Below are 24,195 nucleotides of genomic sequence, written 5' to 3' on the forward strand. Positions count from 1 at the left end.
CTTTACTGTATCTGACTATAAAACACTTCTACATAAATCTTATTGACAACCATGCTCTGATGAGCTGTTTTTGCTTATATAGGCAGACACAATATATTAACATTAATTTCATTTTGAATTTATCTGTTATTTAACTGGATTAGCATGACAAGAAACACTAAGACTTTAATAAAATGATGTTATTTTTGACAATATTTCTAAAAGCATTTCAACAGTATTAATTTGATGTAAGACACTTATTTATTATAATCTAATATTAATCAAGCAGTTGTAGTTGTAATAATAATAATAATGATGATGATGATGATATGTACATGGAAGAAAATGCATGTCAAGTAACAAATTAATATTGGTTCCAAAACTCATAAACTAAATAAGAAATATGATATACATGTACTCATATCAACTCTGTATATATCTAGTTTCTTTAAATAAAAACCATTTTGGCTTCCCAGACATATCACCAACAACCTGTTCAATGATGTATCTTTCTGTGTCTGACTTCCAAAATTATTATTATTATTATTATTATTATTATTATTATTTATTTTTGGAATCGAATTATTGGCTGTAACTGATGGCCACTGCTTTTCTACTATGCACCTTTGTTCCGTGTTTTAATGTAATCCCTTTTTTCCAATCGAAGCATCCTCGGCTTTTTCAGGTAGACAAAACATAGTATCGAATACCACGTGTTTAAACTATGAGGCACTTGAAGTGCATCACGCACATTTTGTTGGTATTTTAAATATATTATTTGTTGTATGTAGTCAGGAATGTTCTTGTAAGTTTATTATGCAAGTTAAAAACAGATTTCATGTAGCTGATAAAAATTTTATGATCGTCACCCGTCATAACATTGTGCCCATAGCGCATGGAGCACAGGGGCTCGTATCTTTGCTTAAAATTGACCTGTCATACATATACTATAAAATAACTACAAGAGAGGACACTTCTCTCCTTTCTCGCGCGACCCATTTCACAATAAACGTTGTTATTTCAAGCTACATTTTGCGTAGCATAATAAATTTGGTACCGATGTTTAGCTTGGGCATTCGACTGTGTAACCCTATCATACCTTTAAGGAATGCCAAATCATTTACCAGTGGTACCGCTCGACATGTACTAGCTACGATGTCGTAGCCTGTCCACGAGGTACGAGTAAGGGTACTAATATTAGTACTAGACATGTACCTGATCGCGCCCTTGCAAGAACAAAGTGCTGAATGGAATACTATCCTCTCATTGGTTAAAAATATTAATTCTTTCTTTTTCTTCCATGATGCTATGTCTGGTACGTTATTGATTTTCCAACCACTTGAGATTTTTCCCAAATTTCATTTTTTGCATGTGTAGATTTATAACTGTTCTAATTTTAATATATTACATTAGTTCTGAGGATTGCCTAAAAATGTCAACATGTATTGAAAAAGTAAAATTTGGTTAGCATTAATAAGCATTTTAGCTTCATCTTTTAAACTAATTTTGGTAAAAAAAATTACTTCAGAACATAGAATCCTAACAAAAAATTTGTAGCAGAAACATCTTTTTGGCATGGTGTGAATGATGAGGCTGCTAACTGCAGAAAGTTTGGCAATTGGGGAATACTTGAACTGTTACTGAGGCATGTAGAAAAAAACTTTCTATTAAATGTTAAATACAATATGATTATTATAATTTGCACATTAGTGATTTGGATTTCATATTGATGAGAGAAAGATAGAGGGGGAGAGAGTGAAATATGAAGAGTTGACATTTGTGGAATCATTTGCTGAAAATGAAAAAAAAAACAACCTAAAGAAACAGCTAGTAGATCTGTTTTGAGTGGAGATGTATATAAATAACATAACACTAGTTTCTGATAAAGAAAACATGCCACAATCAAAGATTAATCATCATGCTAAACTGGATATTGTCAAGTTTTATAGACATGGTCTAACTGCTTGCAAAATTGTTTTGAATTCTCTCATATCGTGGACTTTGTATCATTTGGTCAGCTGTCAGATTCCATATAAAGCAGTGACCAGATAGAAAATTAATTATCAACGCACTGCTACCACCTTATAAATGTATGTGTAAGTTTCAGCTATTATGACACTATGGTCTTAAACTAAGTAACAGAAGAAGCAAATAATCGAGTTTTGTTGTTGTTGTTGTTGTAGGGTTTAATGCCATTTTTCAGCACACGATAGGCCATACATGGCGGCCAGTATTAATGGTGGAGGAAGAACCCGGGAAAACTCCGGAAAGAACCACCGACCCACGAGAAGCCACTGGCAAGCTTTCTCACATACCCACATTAGCCAAATCCGAGACTCGAACCCACGCAGACAGAAATCGAGTTTTGTAAAATTCAACAACTAATTTCTTTCCCTTGAATACAAAGTGAAAATTTAAAAAGAACTTACAGTATTGTGAATTAAATCCCAAACAGTCCAAAAGTTATATCTCCAGTCCTAATAAATACAGTTTTAGTTAAATGTCAGTGGTATTTGAAAAAAGATGTAGTGCTGAAGGTGTTGCTGTGCCTCTAGTCTTGAATGTACTATATACCAGTGGCCTGAAGTATGTTGATGTGCTAAGTTTTCCAAATAATCACAGTAACATAATCCAAGATCTCCTTTTCTGAATTCACTATAATTACAAAATAATTTTTCTGTCCAAGAATGTTTTTGAGTACTTTGTAATCCCAAATAATAATAATTTGAATAAATTATTCCACCAAAAGTAAAAACTGAACATAACAATACAAATGATTTTGCATCTGATGTTATTGTAAGAATGAGTAATTTCTCAAGTAAACAAGATTATAAACCCCCTCTACTTGACCTAGGTCACAATTACCATTTTCTGGATATACTGTCACTTAATGGAATTTTCTGTTATAGAACACTGGGTTGTCAACAAGACAAAATCTGTTTCTAGAATTATAATAAAGAATGTGGTAAACATCAGGTACAACTGGCTTTTCCATGGGGAATATCAGTATTGTAGACCCAGACTGAAATAAATCTTTTTACCATCTATTGACAATGATCCTACTCTTTAACTCATTGAGAAAATATCCACTATGTATTCTGTTGTCCACAATACAGATGTTACTTGTCAGGCACAACATGAACTGGGTTTGGACAAGGTCAAGTCCAAAATACAATTATATATATATATATATATATATATATATATATATATATTCATGGAGAAAAATAGCCAACAAACAATACAGATTTAATATACATGTACGTAACACAGCATACTGTTCATGGTCATTACAAATGTAACAATGCTACCAGGTCCTGTACAGACGTCAAAAGGGCACTGACTGTATTTGGCACTGATATAATCAATGCCACTGTGAGGCGAGTCACATGTGATGCAGAGTGTGTCAAGTGTGTCGGTGCACAAACAAGACATTGCCAGTAATTAGAGACATTGAATAAATTGATATGTATTGAATTCTCAAATAGTCTTCATGCAAAAAATTGTGCACTAGATGAAAATTTGATACTAGATGTTTTGATTTAGTTCACAAGTTCTTATTTCTATCACTGATTTTTCTTTTACAAGAACCAAACAACGAAATAACCTTTACATTAAAATAGATTGATGATGATTGATTTTAGTTGATCTATATTCAGAATTTTAGCTTTTATTATTGCTATTCTTTCATGAACATGTAACAGTTATGCTGGTTATGTGCTGTGCACAATTAAACGTGTGTACTTTTTCTTAAAGATTACCTCAATTTGTAGGTTCGCTTATATCATTGAAAAAGAGTAACTTGTGAATGTGGATCACAGTTAATGAAACAGCTATTAATGACTCTGAAATATTATCTGGAAGAATGTGATTTGGTTGAAAAAATAAATAAAGCAAAATCTGCATCTAATATGTTTGAGAAGAAACAAGGATTAATGTGATGCTTCCCATTTTTCTTCAGAACAGTCCATTACTTTTGTTCGCTGGCACAGCATATAGGACAGGTATCTGCCAAAGTACCAATGGAATCTTCCTTTGACCTGTACTGTCAAACAGGGAGCTTTCAGTGCTTAAGAAACAAATGTGATCAGTGTGTGGCATTTATCATGCATCCTAAGCCAGCATCAAACATCACATGTAACAATACTGATTTGGTAGCTGAGGACGTGACCGCTGATCTTGCTGTTAAAAATATAAGACTATAAAGGGAGGGGGTGTTACTGAGCAAAAGCGGGAATATACATGGGGGAGGAGGTAGACAAAATACACTATACAACAAGGGGGACTGGATTGAAAATGGCTTATTTTTTGCATACATACTAAATGAAAATGTTTAAAATCTGCTGAATTATCACACTTTTTCAGCATCAAAAGTAAGCAAATTGTTCATAAAAGAGAAAACAGTGTAGAGCATGCTTGCAGGTGTCATACATAGTAAAACATGCCCATTATATCAAGACCATGCCCACTCTGCAGTGGTCATCAAAAAAGTGGTGTGCAGAGCTATTTTCTCAGTGAGCCATATTGGCAACTACATCAGAGGTAGTGGAGGTTCTTTTCTTACTCCACTCCCACATTTGGGGTTTCAAAATACTGCACTGTAGGGCCATTAGGAAGCATAGCCTTGGTGCAGTAGCAAAGAGGTAAGGGCTGCAGGAAGAGAAGGGTGGCAGATCCAAAAGGCAAAGTTCGCATTAATATGCAATATATACAGTGCATTAAATTATCAAAGTAAAATATCAAATTTTGCATCTATTTTCCTTTTAAAGAGGATGGTGAAAAGAGAAAAAGATACCTAGTGTTCAGTGATTAAATTTACGTTACTATCCACAGAATTGCAGCCAAAAACTCACAGGAGCCTTGAAAAACATGAACATTGGAATTGTTATTGCCCACTCTGAAGCAAATTTTGATTCTGACTATATCCAGGTCCATTATTAATAAACATTATTAATTTTATCCAATGATTTATCTTTTAAACAGATAAGGTAGCTATTGGAACTCCCATGGCAAGACAAAATTATGCCTCAGATGTAAAAATCCTACATTTTGCTCATTGTAAATATCTCCACCACCCCCAAACCCAATCTATTTGGAAAACCTTGGCTGTTTCTGTGATTGGATTGATTGTAGATTTGACCTAGAGGTTACAAATGAAAATAGTTTTATTATTTGTAACAACTTGGTCAATCCTTTCATAATATAGCTGAAGTAGTCAAGATTGCAGCTATTGATTTTCATTAGAGGTATGATTCGTATGATTCACCTCAGATTTGTGAATGGAAGACATTTGCATCATGGGAGTCAATCCATAGGGTTGTAGATTTTTGGTAGATTATGAAATCTTGAAGAAGTTTAAGAAATTGAAATGTCTAATATCTGCAGCTGGTATGCTCGCTGATAGATAGAGTAAAAAAGCAAATCATGACATTTGTTGGAAAGAATAGTGAAATGTACATAAAATGAAGCACAATCATGGAGTATTTTCGAACTTTCCTAATTATATAAACCACATTGACAGAAAAAAATCTGATATTTTGTCAGAATTATTTACAGTAACACCTCAAAAAATTTGCAGTGCCTTCAAAGGACATTGCCGGGTTTAAAGTAATCACTTGTCTTCTAGTATAATGTTCTTTTGATATCTACTCTACTTATTCACCAGTCCTGAATATATAAAGCAAATGTTTTATTAAAGATACCGTAGTCTGTGCCCAATAAAGGCAATGACATGTTCAAAATTATTTTCTTTTTTCTCACTTGCTCAATTGCTTTCACTGCTCTTTTTCTCTGATGCCTTTATAATAGTTTTAATCCTGTTGTCAGTGTTTATTCGGATTTCTGATCATTTCATTACTTATGTTGTTATTTATAAAATAAAAAAAATAAAAACCAACAACATTATGATGAACATTAAAGCCTGTCTGGAATGTAATGCTTTGTGGTTTGACACATTCTAAGAGGTTGATCCCCAGTAAAGTAAATGTAAAACAATAGATGTGTCTATATTTTTCATAATAATTTGTTATCATATACATGTATTGCACATGTACTATCATTTTTTTTAGCTCAAATGGTCATAAAACAAAAGAGATCATGTGATAGCATGTTGTGTGCCATCCAGCGCCTGTCTGTCCATCTGTTAGTGCTAGTTTGTTATCACTACTTTGAAGAAACTACTTGGAGGATTAAAATGAAACTTAGCACACACATTCATCACAATATCTAATTGGTCCTAAATGAAAAAGGTGCTGCTTAGACATCTAGAGTGGCCACCGTACAGTGTCTAGTTGGTCTTTTGTAAAAATATAAAAATATCAGATATCCAATATGACCACCATCTTGAAACTCTTAATTCTGCTCCAGACATAAGGTTTTCACTGATGGCTTGTTATGGTGTCTCTTTGGTAATATATGAAAAAGATGCAGAAACCAATTTGATTTCACAAGATCATATTGCTTTGGAAAGAAAAAAGGAAAAGCATGCTCAGAAAGAGATAATGATGCTTGTTTCTTTGATTGACAGATGAAGGAAAACAAAGACAAGAATAATTCCATGAATTACCATGATCATACTTTGATGCCATTTTGAAATATTGATAATTCTTTTGCAGCTGTTGGAGACAATAATATTGATATGGCAGCAGCTTCAGAGCAAAGTACATTAAGAAGGAAGGAGAAACGTAAAAAGAGCAAGCACTCATCAAATATTTACAATAATGATGGTGACATTTACAATTTTATGTCAGATGGTGAGCCAAATACCCATGGAGAGGATGAAAATTGCATTACATCAGACATTCACGGACATGTTCTGCTAAAAGAAAAGAGGAAGAAAAAGAGGAAGAAGAAAGACCAAGAATTTAGCAGTGTTGCTGTTGATTATGGTAATTTATTATATAAATTATGCATTTTCTTTGAAATTTTATTTGTTGGAATTTGACTATATAAATTGCTTAAAATAATTTACTTGAGGGTTGTTAATCTCAACATGGCTCTGTTCTAGCCCTCCTTTTCCAGATTGACACCATCATTACATTGGCTTAAAATATTTTATAAGAAAATGGCCTTTGCGTTGAGTCAAAAATTGTGAATCGAGCATTTTATCTTCCTCAAGTTATTCTCATTTTTATTCTTGTTTTTGTTTTTTTCACAACCTCACATTTAGGTTACCATCCCCCTGGGGTATCAGTATAACACTGATTTGTCTTTGAGATTTATTTTATTCTATGTTCTAGATTGAATCATTTATCCCTATCCTTCCTTATTTGGTCTGTGGACTCATCCTGATTCTGTTTTATTTTTTAATATAGTAACAGATCATTAAAATTCATATTGAATTTTAATCTGACTTTTGCTATTTATATTCTCCAGAAGGAGGTCAGACACCAGTCTTACAGTGTCTAGCAGGTCCTAAATAAAAATGGTGCTGATCTGGCACCCAATATGGCCATAATTTTAGCCATCTTAAAAATATTATCCCAACTCTACTTGAACAGGAAGTGATAACGATTTGGATTTTTCACCAGAAGACTTCTTTTATGATATCCATTTGGTTTTAAGTGAAAATGACCACAAAAGCAGCCATTTTAAAAATCTTGTTATTGCTTTTTCTCATAAATGGAAGTATTATCTTGAAGATATTGTTACCTCTGCTTCTCTCCAATTTAATGGCTATATCACATGGGGTTTTCACCAGTATACTTCTTATGATACCTAGTTGATTCTAAATGAAAATGGTTTCAGTCACACATCCTTTCTGACTGCTTTGATGACCATCTTAAAACTCTTATCACAACACCCCTGAATGGATGATATTAAGATGGATATTTTACCAAGTCCTAAATGAAAATAGTGTCATACGTCTAGTATGGCTGCCATGACAATGGACTTGAAAATCTTGTTGTCACTACTCCCCCAGAATGGATGATCATTATAACATGGGTTTTTTGCCAAAGTGATATCCAATATTTATATCATATCATCTGATTTGTAAAACTTGTTATTGCTAAAGAATCTCGACAGTTAAAAGGAAGAAATGGTCTTATCTTGAATTCCTGGAAATTTCTTTTTCACACTTCGAAGGATTCTTACTGTTTAAATATTTGCATCTTGCCTAGCTGTTCTTTTTTCCTAATTTTCATCCAGAAAGGCATAAATTTTCTGCTCATTGATCTTTCTGCATTTAACACATTCCTGTGGAAGAGCCATTGAGGATGGAGACTAATGCCTCAGTCAGGAATGTCATTAAACCCTCTGACTGGGTGGTTTCCACCAACATTCAGGATGCATACCTTTACATTCCAATTTTCCTTTCCACAGAAAATACTTTGTTTGCCTGGAGCAGAAAGTTTTTAACTTTCAAGCTCAGCTGTCTGGCCTAGTGTTATGACTTTGGTGTTAAACTAAGTAACAGAGAAAGCAAAAAAAAGTGTAGTCATTTAGCATTTCATGCTGGACCAAGATTACCGTGGCAGATTATTCTTGTGCCATTTATTGACTATAGGCAGTTTTAAGCAGAAAACATATATCAACCATTACCAATATTAACAGCTAGTTGACAAAAAATTTCAAATTACAGTCAAACCCGGTTATCTTGATTATGTCGTCGACATAACTGAGTCACGAGATATTAGGGTTTAATTGACTAATATACTGCAGAACAATGATTATGCACCTGAAGCAACCGAAAATGAGGAGTTTTCTAAAAACAAATGGCATTTCTAATGCACAGTAAAAATAATTCAGTCATGTCAGGTTGCATAACAAAATAGATTGGAGTAATGTCAGTGGTTTAAAGTTGTTTTTATTTCCATGTGAAAGCCTCATCCCTTTGGTAGCCTCAACAAGGCAATGGTTTTCTCATGCTGACCAAATCTAGGGCAATTTAAGTACATGTACATAAAAAAGTATTTTCTTTTTTTAGTGTTGACTTTAACCAGTAGTAAAATGTAACTGACCAAAATTGTGCGTGAAAATCATCAGATCATCAGAGGTTCTTTTACTGTATGCCTGGTTTTACTGATACTAGTTAAAAAAGAATGAGGATGTCTGTACTCATGGACCGACAAACTGTAAAATGTGTTTAAAGTCTTTAAAGTTAACTGTCTCAACATCAAATTCTCTTATGAATCTATTCATACAGTTGTTGCCCCATATCCCTCCCGACTTTGATTAGTTACCATTGTCAGCAACACAGTGCCAAAAGGATAGTTGGCATATCACTTTGATGGATTGCAAGGCTTTGATATCCGATTCAAGATAAAACAATACAAATGAAAGCACTCCTCTTTCTGTTTCATAGATGTTACTCTTATCAGTCACTTTCTGCTTTGTTCTGTTTGCATTGAGAATCCGTAATCATGGCACAGTGATGAACAGCTTTTGTATAAAAAAATACTGGGTGCTATGACTTTTTAAAAAACGTGATTTGTGCATTTATTTACTCTGTTCAAAACAAAATTAATAACCAGGTCGTTGTTTGGGGGTGGGGAGGTACCAGCTTGGTTTGGAATTTTACTGGTTTCTATTTATTGATGATTGTAAGTCACGTGATATAGCCATGCTGAATTTGAAGGTGTACACTCTCTGCAAGTATGGAAACAATTTAACTGTTTACTTTATAAGTGAACTGTGAACCAAAGTTGTGATTTTGTATGAATCAAGTTGGTGACTGACTGATGATATTGGAATGCAATTCCACTATAGTTTGTTCTACAAAGCATTGTGAATTTCATCCTATCAATTTTCAGGTTAGCATCATTAAATTTAGCTAAAAGTACCTAATTCGTTTTAATGATACAGTGTACAACGATTTAGTTTTAGCTACATTTAATGATCCTGACATCATAATTTACTGAGTTGCAGATAAGATAAAATATGCAATGCTGTGTGGAATAAACTGTATTGTTGTGGTGTGGACGTGTGTCTGTTTTGAATGCCACTCCCTTAAAGGTCAGAAATGCATTAATTCAGTTTCTTTACTCTAAAGTATTGTTTACAACATAATTTTCTCCAATCTATGCAAGATATAAACCATGCATTGATGAGATTGGTTGATCAGCAGTTGTACCGGTACAATTTGGTCTTGTACCAACTTTTTCCATCCTTGCCATATGAGGTAGGTACTGATAGTAGTGGAAACTCCAGATCATTTTTGTTGTAAAATTTCTCTGAGATGGATATTAAAAATTGCAGTTTGTCAAACTATGCAAGTCCACATGTTACTTCAGATCAAAACTTATGCCTGACATATCAGGGTTATCGATTTAACAGGGGTCAAGATAATCAGGGAATTATTAGCATAACAGAGATAGAGTTTTGGGGAACCGGACCAAAATACTCGACATACAGTACATGGGTTCTCAAGATAACCAAGGTGAGATAAGTGGGTTTGACTGTATGTAAGGATTGCATATATGTCATTTTGAAAATGAGGATCTGTCTCCTTTCTTAGCAACCTTTTGAAAATGCACTAATGTTGGTGAATCATATTCAGGATCCATGCAAGAGGTTGATTAAGTTGAAATAGTCACTTTAGAGTCTGTCGTTTCAGCTAAGCAAGCCCAAAAGGTGACATTCCCATTAATTTAATGATGTTACACATACCCCATTTTGTTTCAGTACAATGCATTAATAATTAAAGTAAATGTCATCTTTTGCATCAGTTTTCAATTCATAGAGGAAGGTAAAAAGATAGGAAAAGATGTCTTACTGTTTGCTTTGGTCAAATTTACAGTGCTGTCCACATAATTTTAGACAAAAATACACAGGAACCAAGAAAAACATGTGAAAATTGGGATTGTTATTATCTAAAGTTATGACGCATTTAACATATCTGGCTCCAATACTAATATTAGGAGTCAGTCTGTAGTGTAGTAGATTTTTGATAGATTATGAAATCTTGAAGAAGTTTAAGAACTTGACATGATAATGCTAATTCTACAGATTATCTGCTCAATGATAGATCAAGTCAAAAAGCCCCCTGTACCAAACAAATCGGGGCCTCCAGTGGCTGAGTGGTCTAAAGCACTCTCCATTACGGATCACTGCCATCTCACCTCTGTGTGGGTTCGTGTCTTGGATTTGGCCAATGTGAGAAAGCTTGCCAGTAGCTTCTTGTTGGTCGGTGGTTCTTTATGGAGTTTTCCCAGGTTCTTCTTCCACCATTAATACTGGCCGCCATATATAGCCTATCATGTGCTGAAAAATGGCGTTAAACTCTACAACAACAACAACCAAAAAAAATCATGACAGTTTTTGGAAAGAACAGTGAAATATATATTTAAGTGAAGCATGATTATAGACATCTTCACTAGCCAAGGTTCTGATAACCCTATCTATACCTTGGCATATCAAGCAGATATATCTGAGCTTCAGGTCTGTGAATTTCATTGGATACAGCAGCAAGCCATTGCATCCAATCAAAAATAAGTTGTTCAAATTTTAACACTGTTCCTACGTAATCATGTCATGGGGAACACACAACTTGAATGGACGATAAATAAGCAATTTGCAGTGACATTCCATGTCTGCACAAATACCTTTCACTCAGATACCTGTAATGGCTTCCCTCTGGTGTTAAACTTAACAAATTATCCTTTTTAGATCAATTGCAACCACTGTTTTCGGTGGATGTACAATGCACCATGCTATTGGTTAGTTGGGATTATATACCGGGGTTCTTATGGTCTTTGAAGTTCTTTGACAGTTTGGGAAAAATGAAGTAGCATTTTCAAGGCCTTGAAAGTTTGGGAAAATCGAGCAGATTACCCTGAGGTCTTTAAAAATCTTTGAAAATTGAAATAAACCCAAACTTTTAATTTCTTTCAATAATACCAATAAAATTGTCCAAGGTTGTTAGATTCAGATGTAGTCGAGTTTTCCTGATTTCTTTCTTTTTTGACCCGTTCAGTTTCATCGTTAAACAATATTGTAGTATTTTGCATTCGTTGTTTTCTCATATAACATAACTTGTATACAAAATGTTAGCAAAAATATGTCTTGGAAATCTATGTTTTTGGTCATTGGAAGTTTGGGAAAAGTCTTTGAATTTATCATTCAGAATTCTGTATGAACCCTGTATACAAAGGGAGGCAATACATGAAATCCAATAGTTACTTGGACAAAGCACCAATATAGTTGTTCAGTCCGCCAAATAGAAGATAGGGTTATCAAAATCTTGGCTAGCGATGATGGATTATAGAGTATTTTCAAACTTTCATACTTATGTAAGCCACATAAAGGAAAAAATACAGTCAAACCCGGTTATCTCGATTACGTCGGGGGTGTAAAAAAATCGTAACCGGGTTCATAAAAACCCGGGTCCCGAGATATCCGGGTTCATAAAAACCGGTAATTTTAAAAATGTCCTTGAGCATTACTCCTGTCTCTTGCTGGTGTTTACTGGAATCCCCTCCCACTGCATGTTACAATAAAATAAACAAAACGCTTAATTGATAATAAAATGAAATGAACTAACCTGGTGTTGTTATCATTTATTCCTTTTTTATCATCATAAGTAATTTATTAAAGAAAAAATATATCTATGAACTCCTTATATCACATGTAGCGTATGCATCCATTACTGTAGTGTGCATCACTTATGTCAGATAACACACGACGCATTTTTATAATTGATGTGAATATTGAAAAACAAATCATGTTTGGTTGTACTCAGAGGTTTGAATATGTTATCAGATTGAAAAATGGATCAAAGAAAATCACAAACGCGAGAGTGAGAGAGAAACATCCACCGATTGCTTTCAGGCACCCGCCATTCACGCATAACGCGGTGTTAGGTGCAAAATAACCAAGATTGTATTATATCCAGGTTAATATATGACAGTATCTCGCAGATAAAGATCAATAAATGTTTTTGAAAATACATGTACATGTACATGTACATTGACTGTGAGTGCAAATGACACTCCTTTCGCTAGCATGGGTTACAAAGAGTATTTATTAAAGCAAGTTAATGTTGAGTAGACTACTTACCCCGCAGGCATCAATGCGAGTTTGTATCAATTATGATTCCAGATGGCAAATAAATAGATGCGCGGGTGGTGAATAAACACATCCGGTAGCGAGCAGTAAACTAATTCTTTGAACTTACCGGCAGGATATCAAATACAAAGGTTATTTTATTGCAAAGCAAACCGACCCTGGAAACTGATTTCTGTGAGATTGACGTTAAAAAGTTGCATTTCGTCGAATTAAGCGGGTCCACATGTTACTTCGGACCGAAACTTATGCCCGACATAACCAGGTTATCGACTTAACAGAGGTCGAGATAAGCGGGTAAAAAATAGCATAACAAAGAAGAATTTTTTCGGGACCGGACCAAAACGCTCGACATAAGCGGGTTGTCGAGATAACCGAGGTCGAGATAAGTGGGTTTGACTGTATATATAAATTAAAAGTTTTATTCTAGATAGTCAATAACTTGTTTTTCAGCAGTCTGTTTTTTTTTCTCACTTGTTGATTTGTTTTCTCTGCTCTTTTTCTCTGAAACTCCTCCGGTGGCCTTGTAGTTAGAGCATCCGCCTCGGATGTGGGAGGTCGTGAGTTTGATCCCTGGCCGAGTCATACCAAAGACTTATAAAAATGGTACTAACAGCTGTCTCACTTGGTGCTCAGCATTAAGAGGTTAGTATTAGGATTGGTTGGTCAAGTGTCAGGATAATGTTACTGGGTGGGACATGATGCCCCAGTGCTAGACATCACTATAAACTGCCACACTGCAGACATTTAAGGCGATATGACTGAAAAATTGATAAAGCTAAGTTAAAAATCCAAATCACACACACACACTTTTCCTCTGATGCCTTTGTAATATGTTGCAGTCTTTTTTGTCAGTTTTTATCCTTATTTCTGATTCTTTCCTTGCTTGTATTATGATTTATAAAAATCAGCAACAAACAATACAACAGACAGTAACGCCTGTCTGGAATGCTTTGCTTTGTTGTTTGACACATTCTAATAAGTTGATTCCCAATAAATTAAATGGAAAACAATAAATGGATCTTTAGTTTTTTAAAATAATAATTTGTTACCTTATTGGACATGTACTATCATTTTTCTTAGCTCAAATGGTCATAGACCAGAAGAGGTCATGTGATAGCATGTTGTGTACCGTCCAGTGCCTGTCTGCCCATCTGATAGCACTAGTTTGTTATCACTACTCCGAAGAAACTACTTGGAGGATTAAAATATAAGTTTACACATACATATCACAAGGTCTGATTGGTACTAAATGAAAATAGTGCTACTTAGACGTCCAGTATGGCCACCATCCAGTGTCTAGTGGTCTTGTGTACAAAAAAAATTGCAATCTGATATTCATTATTAAACTCTTACTGTTACTCCAGATACATGTATAAGGTTTTCACTGAAGGCTCATTATGTTGTATAGTTGGTAATATATGAAAGAGTTGCAGAAACAGATTTGATTTTGCAAGATGAAATTGCTTTGAAAAAAAGCATGCAGAGAAAAAGATGATGATGATAGTAGTTTCTTGGATTGACAGATTAAAAAGAAGGAAAACAAAGACAAAAATGATTCCATGAATCATCGTGATGATACTGAAATGTCGTTTGAAAATATTGGTAATTTCTTTTTCAGCTGGAGACAATAATGTTGACATGGAAGCAGCTTCAGAATGTTCAGAGCAAAGTACAGCAAGAAAGAAGAAGAAACGTAAAAAGAGCAAGCTCTCATCAAATATTCACAATAATGATGGTGACATTTACAATTTTATGTCAGATGGTGAGCCAAATACCCATGGAGAGGATGAAAATGGCATTACATCAGACATTCATGGACATGTTTTGTTAAAAGAAAAGAGGAGGACAAAGACAAAGAGGAAGAAGAAAGATCAAGAAATTAGTAGTGTTGCTGTTGATTATGGTAATTTATTATATAAATTAGGCATTTTTTTTAAGATTTGATTTGTCATAATTTGACTTAATAAATTGATTAAATAATATACTAGAGAGACATCAATCTCATAATGGCTGTCATTGCAAAATAAATTCTATATCAGGAGTACATAACCTATTGCTGTTGAGTAGCTTTCTCTTTTCCAGATCTAAAATATCCTCAACTGTACAATGAAAACTCATCCTTCCATTGGTTGACTTTCTGGAAACTTCCAGCATAAAACACATGACCATGGTCAGTGTGCTCAAGCCCTTATTCTTTTCCTGTTGACACTATTGTTACAACTTAAAATACTTTATGGGAATATGGCCTTGGCTTTGAGTCAAAAGTTGTGAATTGAGCATTTTAACTCGCTCAAGTTATTGGCATTTTTATTGATGTTTTTGTTTCTTTTACAACCTTGCAATTATTTTACTCATCCCCCAGGGTTATCATTATAGCACTTGATATCTTTGAGATTTATTTCTAATTCTCCACCTCAATATTTCTTATATAAATGCCATGTATTTAATGGTCACATGCTTCAGTGGGCAGTAGCCAGGTGTTTCCTAACTAAACCCTGTATGCAGATTAAACACTTATTTAATTTGTTGAGCAAGTCATTGTTTAAAGTGTGTGAATCAGTGTTGAAGTGTTTGATGTCTCAGTTAACCTTGCTGATGTTCAGTCACACTGTCAGACTCAAATGTTAGATCCGTTTTCATTAGTGTCAGAAGGAAATCGTCTTGTTGATTAATTTTTTTGAACTGATCAACTTTATTGGTTATAAGTTTAGATACCTCTAGCTGCTGGTGCAGGTGTATTTTTGGTCATGTGACAATATTCATATTGTCATGACCTATTGTTGCAGTGTAGTACTTGTTATTTTCAGACAGCATTGATGCAGCCAAATGACAGGTAAACACACTTAATGCTTGTATTGCCAAACATGAACTGCTGTGGTACTGTATATAGGTTTGTTGTTATATTTGTGTCTGTCGGGTTATCATATTGTTTATGTAATACCAGTCCAGGTGGGATTATGAGACTGTCCACAGAATTAATAAATGGAAGACTTGTAGCATCTTTGAATGGATCCTTAAGTGGCATATATATTTCCTGGAGCTGTTTGGGGGAGTCACTGGCCACATAAAGTAAAATTGTCTAAACTGGCATTAAGTTTCAAACATTGTAGGGCTCATTATGTCCTCATAAGAGTGTCCTTATAAAGAGACAATTTCCATAGTGTTTGGAATATCAGGCACAGTCGGATTGAAATAGATTGGACAGCAAATTGTATCTGTATTCCCAATAACTCCATTTTTGGGTCAGTTGAATATGCATCAATTAAACTGTGGTGTTTCTTGTCATGTTTCTTGCGATCCTCCTTCATTTTGAAGATTTTATGACATTGGTGGCATGACACTCTTAAACCCATATGTGTAATGTTTAAATGTTGCTGCACATAATGACACATTGATGATTCATTTTAATGTGGGGGGCCCTGAGTGGTCTAAAGCACTCTCCGTTACGTATCACTGCCATCTCACCTCTGTCTGCGCCGGTTCAAGTCTAGGATTCAGCCAATGTGGATATGTGAGAAAGCTTGCCAGTAGCTTCTCATGGGTTGGTGGTTCTTTCCGGGGGTTTTCCGGGTTCTTCCTCCACCATTAATACTGGCCGCCATGTATAGCCTATCGTGTGCTGAAAAATGGCGATAAACCCAAAAACAACTAAGTTTTCATTGGAGGAAGTATAATGACATAGTACAGTAATTGGAAAGATAGAGAAGTTTATTGGATACACCAATTACATACTCTATGGCTGGTAGGGATCAGCATCTCTGTTTAAATGTGAGTCCAGGCATTTCTGACTTTATTGAGTCAGTATACTTGTACCTGTCACACATAGGGAAGATATAAATAATGAAATGCAATGTGACTAGTAACTCTGGTTTAAGCAATCTTCCAAATTCAGAAATATTAAATAATCTTTGCAACCTCAGGAAAAAAGGAAATTAAAACAACTATTAAGTGAATTGGAGCTCTTGTTTCCTTGACCCCTGTGAAATAGCAGCCTTATAGGATGAATCATCTTGAGCAGAAATGTTTGAAAAATTAAATGAAATATTTTACTGGAGAATGATTTACTTGAACCAAGTAAAAGTAACTGTAGTTCACAATGTATTCTTGTGCCTAGACCAGATAATACTTTCCATTTGTGTACTGACTGCAGAAAAGTCAACATTGTCACTAAAATGAATTCATTTCAAGTACCAAGAACAGATGACTGCATTGGCAAAATTGGAATTGCTAAATATGTCACCAAGTTTGACCTTTTAAAAGGATTCTGGCAAATTTCGCTGACAGAAAGAGCAAAAGAAATTTCAGCATTTGCAACTCCAGATCAAGTTTATCAATGCAAAGTGATGTCATTTGTTATGAAATATTCTCTGTCAACATTTCTGATCTGTTAATTTAGGTAAAAGTGAGTTGTTCCATGCTTGTGTCATAGTTTTTGGACATACTGTAGGACACAGTCAAGTTAAACCTGTAGAAGCTAAGGTCACAGCTAACTAATGGAAATTTTGGGTATGCTGAATATTATTCAAACTTTTGTTAAAATTTTTTCCATAATTGCCGAGCCTTTGATCAGTTTGTTGATTAAGAATAAGTTTCATTGGTCAGACAAGTGTCAGTAATCTTTTGACAAATTCAGATGATTTGTCGTACATGAAAAAGTATTTTTTTTAAAAGTAAGAAGAAGAAAAAACTCATAAAAAGTTTATTCTGGGATCACTTAGGTCTTCGCCAATGTAGCAAACTTGGATTGTTTTTCCTTATTGGCTGCAAAACATACCATGTGGCTTTTTTTTAATTTGTTGGCGATATTGTTGGCTGTTTAAACTTTTATATACAACCATTGGTTTGGAGTGCAGAAATTCAGAGTTTCCATGAAAGGAAGCCGCAAACTGGATATAAAATGCACTGAAATTTATCTTTTTTATATAAACAAATTCTTTGTCCATACTGATAAACCATGTAAATAGTGCCTTGTTATATCATAATCTGCTTATCCTGACATCTAGCATGAGTTCTGTATGTTGTGAAATATCTGCTTTTTTGTTGTTGACATTTCTGGTAATGGAGATCAACCAGATGAGGCATTGTCTCGTAATCGATCTTTCATCAGATTTTCGGCTGCTTGCTAGTAATTAATATATTTACAAAGACTGACATTTGTATGTGGATGGTAAGTAAAATTCCTCTTCTTTTCACTCAGAATTAAATCCTTCAGAACACTCACGATTTCTGTAATAATCTCTGTCATCAGAACATGTGCGTCTCTATCGTCCGTTGACCCTTGTTAATTTTCAGACGCATGCATGGAAGGCATCACCACGCTGCTACCACAAAAGTAAACAAAATTTTTTTAAAAAATACATCTTACTTATTGGTTTATTCAGTAGGCATGGAGGGACAGTAACTAGAATATTCTAAACGACGGCCAATTCCTTTTTAAAAATGTACCCAGATAAAATAGTTTGCTGAAATTTCAAAGGAAACATTACCTTTGATGCACTGACTGTTATGAAAACGTACTCAGCAAATGGAAAAAATACCAGTCTAAATCATGCAATACAATTATTTGATGTTGCCACCACAATAAGAATGGGCATTCATTTGGTTCTCCAAAGCTGTCCTTTAGTGGTGACTTCAATAGCACATGCACCCTTCATCAAAGAAAGCCTACTTCAATCTTTCAATAACAGCAAAGAACTTTTCTTCAAAGGAAGTCAGTACCAAACTTAAATAAAAGTGATGGAATCTGATGGATTTTTGCATTTTCCAACGTGACTGGAACACGTTAACTGTGCTGTGAAAGTTTCCATTTTGTAGGGAAAAAGTTTATGTTTACGAATGCTACCAACGGCGGCTTTAAACGCAAACTAACTTTTACCGACTTGGAACGTACATTAAAGTAAATGTGCTTTGTCATTCGTTACGTGATTGTACTATGTTTTTCCACAGAATTCAGACCAATATGACCTGTTACAAAATTAATGAATATTTTAAAGCTGTGTGTGCATATTTTTGATGGAATCACTTGTATTGTGGATTCAGTGTATATGATGAGGTTCGCAGGTGAGTACATGGTGTTGGTACTCTATTCTTGCTATACATTAGACATTTATATATAAACACGATTCGCATATATGTACAATTCATGGTTCTCTAAGTAAAGTAAACTATTACGTCTTCTCTGTTTTCACTACAGGTGTATTTCTCATTTAATATGCATCAATTTAAGATGGAAACTGTGCCGACAAAGCACGTATTTTACCATCTGCATTTATTACCCACCCACCCCCACAATTTTTTGGGGGGTACATTTTCTTCAGCTAACTGACATGGTTGCATATAACACGGTTCAGTATATAACGCAGTCGGGTTTTATGGCTCCCAACTACTGTTATAGCAGGGTCACACTGTATATTGAGAAATTTACTAGTCCAGCCAAATCTTTACTAGTCCTGTTCACAAAACAATGTTACACAGCTTTCGTGTATGTTTACCGATTCAATTTTAAAGCTGGATGTTTTCTGTTTGGTTTTTGCAAATTACATACACCAGTTACACCACATATCATTTTTTTCCTCATCATAATTCAGCCATTCCCTGTTTTTTGTCCATTTCTTCTGAAACTTTCCATTACGCTTTTCCCTATCATAAGAATTATTCCTCATCATTCTCATTAAACTTTTGCTTTTTTTCCGCTGTGGCTGAACACCTATCAAATGCCACATTTTGCCTGTCTTATAAGGAGGGAATTGTGCCTTGTTTTGAAATATGAGATGTTATAGTATAGCTGACACGAATTATTTAAAGCAAGAAAAGGAATGGCACAGTGTCCTTTATATAAGAAAGTCAGAGCAAGAAACTCGTTTCAAAACACGTGTCTTTGCCCCCTCCCACAATGAAATGGACTCTCCCTAACAAAGACTTAACTTCAGCAGATGTTCTTCATGATCAAAGCAGTGGCTATTGTAAACACTGCTATAAAATAGTATCATCAGAAGATAGTGTTAGTTTCAGCTTGGAAAAGGTGTGTTCCTATCAATCGAAGCCATTTGACACTCTGTGTGTTGTATTTAGCAGCTCCAATTATGGTATCATAAGTTGTAAGTTTGGTAATTGTTCCAAATTAATCGAACCTCAATGTATTGTTGAAATTAATAATAAGGCGGAAAATTCTCAAATCTCAGATGCCCATGCTCAGAGATTTTAATTCCCAACAAATGTACGGCATTCTGATTGGATACCTCCACGTGTATTCAATTATTTGTTCATTCTTGTAAGGGAAAAATATAAAAACTATTCTTATCATCATAGAAAAAGTAGTTGTATGGAAAGGATGTGCCAATAACGTAATCGTAATAAATTGATCTAATTCTTATAATTATTTCGATGGAAATGTAAAATATGTAGTTTCCTGTCTGTGATGTTGGAGTGTCTGGGTAGCGAGCGAAAAAAAAAGAACCTGAAACAAAAAAAACGTGCAGACTAATTTCTTTGAATAGTTTTTGCCGTGTTCTTTTGTGTGGTATACCGCTTTTCTGTTTGTTACTGTGGTCGAGTGAATAAAGTGTGATACCATGTAATTTTTTCATTTAAGTCTTTATTAGGGAATGGCATAAACAAATGCTGACTATTGATAACCGAAACTTACTAGCCCATCGGACTATTAACATTATGAAAGTTACTAGTCCGACGGGAAATCTGCTAGCCTTGGGCTAGCGGACTACCGCTAATTTCGAGCCCTGGTAATATAACAAGCAGATTGGGAATTAAACCTGGATTTTATATCTTTTTAATCATTTAAACGCACAGTCATTACTGCAATATAACAGACTGGGATTTAAATATTTGTGCATGTATTGTCATTAACAGAACATCAGCAAAATTCTTACTCAGTATGGCTGATTAAATACGAAGTTCTGAAAGTTAAAAGTAGATGAAGGAGATTGGAAAGTTAAAAGAAATAATAATTATTTTTGCAGTTACTAGAAACCCTAAATATGCTCTAAACCTGAAATACACTGAAATTTGGATATTTATCTTGGTGTAAACCCAAATATTATATGTAATTGTTTTAATAATTATAATAAGGAAAACAAATTTTGATTTAAATGATTTTTATCTGAATTATTTAATTTTGACCAGTGTCCAGTGCAGTCCATTTAATGATATCACTTGGTTGTACTTGATTTTATTCTTTTGGACTGGTAGGATCAATCTTGAACCAGTCAGAACTTAAAATATAATAGTGAGATTATGGTTATGAGAATGAATCCAGAATGTGTATTGACACATTTTTGGTGGAAATATCATATACTTTTGTGTTTTAAGTAGATAAAGATATAACAGACATCCAACACAAGGTAATTCTGTGAATTCAAGTATGCTCAAGTGACTTCATTACACGAATGGAGTGATAAATAGAAAAATATAAATATATCCTATAAAAATCACTTAAATCAAATTTTATTTTGCTTTTTATCATCATTCAAACACTTACAAAGCATAATACATTTATCTTATGAGTATTAGGATACAGAATATGTGTATCTCAGTTTTGAGTGTATTTCTGTGTATTTGATGGTACATACAAATTTGATGGTACATAAAATTCTGTGTATTTGATGGTACATAAAACTTTGGTATATATGAAAAATGACTCATGATACTGGACCTTGAAGTTTGGTCATTAAAAATATCAAAGTTTTAAAAACTGCAAATTGTGCATAAAACCATGTACTCTCTATCTCTATCTATCTATCTATCTATATATATATATATATATATATATATATATATATATATATATATATATATATATATATATATATATATATATATATATATACACTTCAGCACTCTGTGATCTAAGTAAAGTCTGATTATTTATATTGTTCTGCAAACTTTTTCAGAACAAGAGAGAAGTTTAGTTTCTGAGATCCAACATTCATCATCTGCAATGGATGCAGAGCAAGCAGATCTTCAGTCGTCAGTGGTGGAAATGAATCATGAAGCACTTGATGGCGATCTTGAAAATTTATTATCGGTTAGTGGAAAAATCATCACCTCAAGTGCATTTGGAAGAAAAGTTTTGAACAGAAGGTCCACCGATCAGTCTACTGAGGCAATCTTGCAGCGTCGGCAAATTCTTGTTACTCATGAGAAAGATGCAATAATTCATCCATACAATATAAATAGTGTGAATTTTGAATTGAAGCATGTGAAAATATTAGAGGAAAATGGAATCTATTTGAGAGAGGGAAAATGGACAAAAGAGGAAGATGACCATTTGTGCAAAAATTTGCAAGAATACCTGAATGCAAATACAGAGTATACTAGACATGAGGTCCTTTGTGCTGAAGACTTTACAGAAAAAACACAAATTCAAAAATTTCTTAGACAAACAGGATTTTATAAAAAGCTATCTTTTAGGATGAACCGAATGATTTATGCGTGCTATAGACGAGCCAGGCTGTTAAATACAGATGTTGGCATGAAAGGGGAATTTTCTGAAGAAGATATATCACAATTGATCAGATTGATAAAACTGCATGGAAATAAATGGAAGAAGATTGCAGAATTAATGGGAAGAAGCCCACAGAATGTAATTGATAAAGTAAAAAACTTAGAGGGCTGTGTAAAAGGCCCTTGGTCAGAGACTGAATCCACACTATTGCGGAACTCCATAGAGTCTGTTGTAAAGCAAAACCATCTGGACATTAATGATGAAAACTTGCCATGGGCACTAATTGCGTTGCGTGTTCCAGGCCGAAATGGTAACCAATGTCGGTATCACTGGTTAGTCAGTCTTAGAAAAACTGTGATCACTCAGGAAAGTAACAAATGGTCTTTCGAGAAGGACCAAGTCTTACTTAACTCTTTGAGGGAACAGAATTTGGAGAATGAAAATGAAATTAACTGGAAGCTTATTCAGAATTCTTTAGGGGAGAGTTACTCGATAATGTTTCTAAAACAGAAATGGAATAATCATAAAAAGACCATTCATGGATATAAAGAATTGAGTTTTACTGAACTGCTTGAAGTATTGTGACAGTAATTTTTTGACATGAATGATGCTAATTTTAATTGAATTTGACACCTACTTGTAACAGTTTATTTCATCCTGGTTATGTTAGTTGAATAAAACAACTTGTAACATATTGTAGGCATTTTGTGGATACAATTTAGTTTGATTAATCATCCCTGCCCCCACTTTCAACCCATGCTAATACTGATGAACAGTTTTTAGGTCTGATGTCACCTGTTCATTAAATCATGCAGTTGATGCAGACAAATCAGTCCTCAGTACACTTAATGCTATTTCTTGTGGCTCTTCAGTTGTGGTTGGCAGAAAGATCCTTTCATTGATATCATATATTTGGAATAGTTCTGGATTCAATCCTATATTTGACAAGTTTTAGATCCATGTGAAACAACACAATTTTATGTCCTATGTCCATTTCTGTGTTTGCAGCTACAATCTGCTGTTACATCAGATACAGCCTCAAATACAGCTCATTCGGTCATGTGGAAGATTTCACTGACAAAATCCAGGGATGATCAAGTCAAGTCACATGACCAAAGCAGTTTTCAGAATGGCCTGAGTTAGATGCAGTGTAAATTTATTTACTTTCATGAGAGTCAATTTTTGTGCTTTTGCCAAAACAAATGTCAATTTGGTCATTACTTAAGTATATTGATTGGAGAAGGGGGTCATTTTGTTTCAACAGAAAGATATTTGTTCCGGTTTTTTTTTACATTTGTGGCTAGAAATAGTGACCAGGAATGTCAGATTTATATCCACACAGATAATAGCATGTTTGTTGTATACATGTTAGTAGGAAGCAAAAACAACAATAAATTCTGCTTCTTTGTCACCTGTGGCTGCCTTTGTTAACATTTTCTCATTTTTCAGGAGTGTTGTTGTTGTTGTTGTGGGGTTTAATGCCATTTTTCAGCACACAATAGGCTATACATGGTGGAGGAAGAACCAGGGGAAACCCCCGGAAAGAACCAACAACCCACGAGAAGCTACTGGCAAGCTTTCTCACATACCCACATTGGCTGAATCTGAGACTCGAACCGGCGCAGACAGAGGTGAGATGGCAGTGATCCATAACGGAGAGTGCTTTAGACCACTTCGCCACTCAGGGCCCCTTCAGGAGTATTCATAACAAAAATATGTCAGCAGCAGCAAAAAGTCAATGACTACATTTG

General features: G+C 34.4%; 1 protein-coding gene across 1 annotated transcript; it reads left to right on the top strand.

Annotated features, from left to right (window-relative positions):
- Window positions 1-676: 676 nt before the first annotated feature.
- LOC149781347 (cyclin-D-binding Myb-like transcription factor 1) lies at window positions 677-23,859 on the top strand. The gene is made up of 4 exons (XM_089935434.1): window positions 677-739; window positions 6,594-6,866; window positions 14,603-14,887; window positions 21,891-23,859. The coding sequence occupies exons 2-4, from the start codon at window positions 6,617-6,619 to the stop codon at window positions 23,027-23,029; spliced, it is 1,674 nt and encodes a 557-aa protein (XP_089791560.1). The 5' UTR covers window positions 677-739; window positions 6,594-6,616; the 3' UTR covers window positions 23,030-23,859.
- Window positions 23,860-24,195: the final 336 nt, after the last annotated feature.

The sequence above is a fragment of the Sinohyriopsis cumingii genome, chromosome 15 (genome assembly GCF_028554795.1).
Source record: "Sinohyriopsis cumingii isolate HCF-2022 chromosome 15, ASM2855479v2, whole genome shotgun sequence".
NCBI classification, from domain to species: domain Eukaryota; kingdom Metazoa; phylum Mollusca; class Bivalvia; order Unionida; family Unionidae; genus Sinohyriopsis; species Sinohyriopsis cumingii.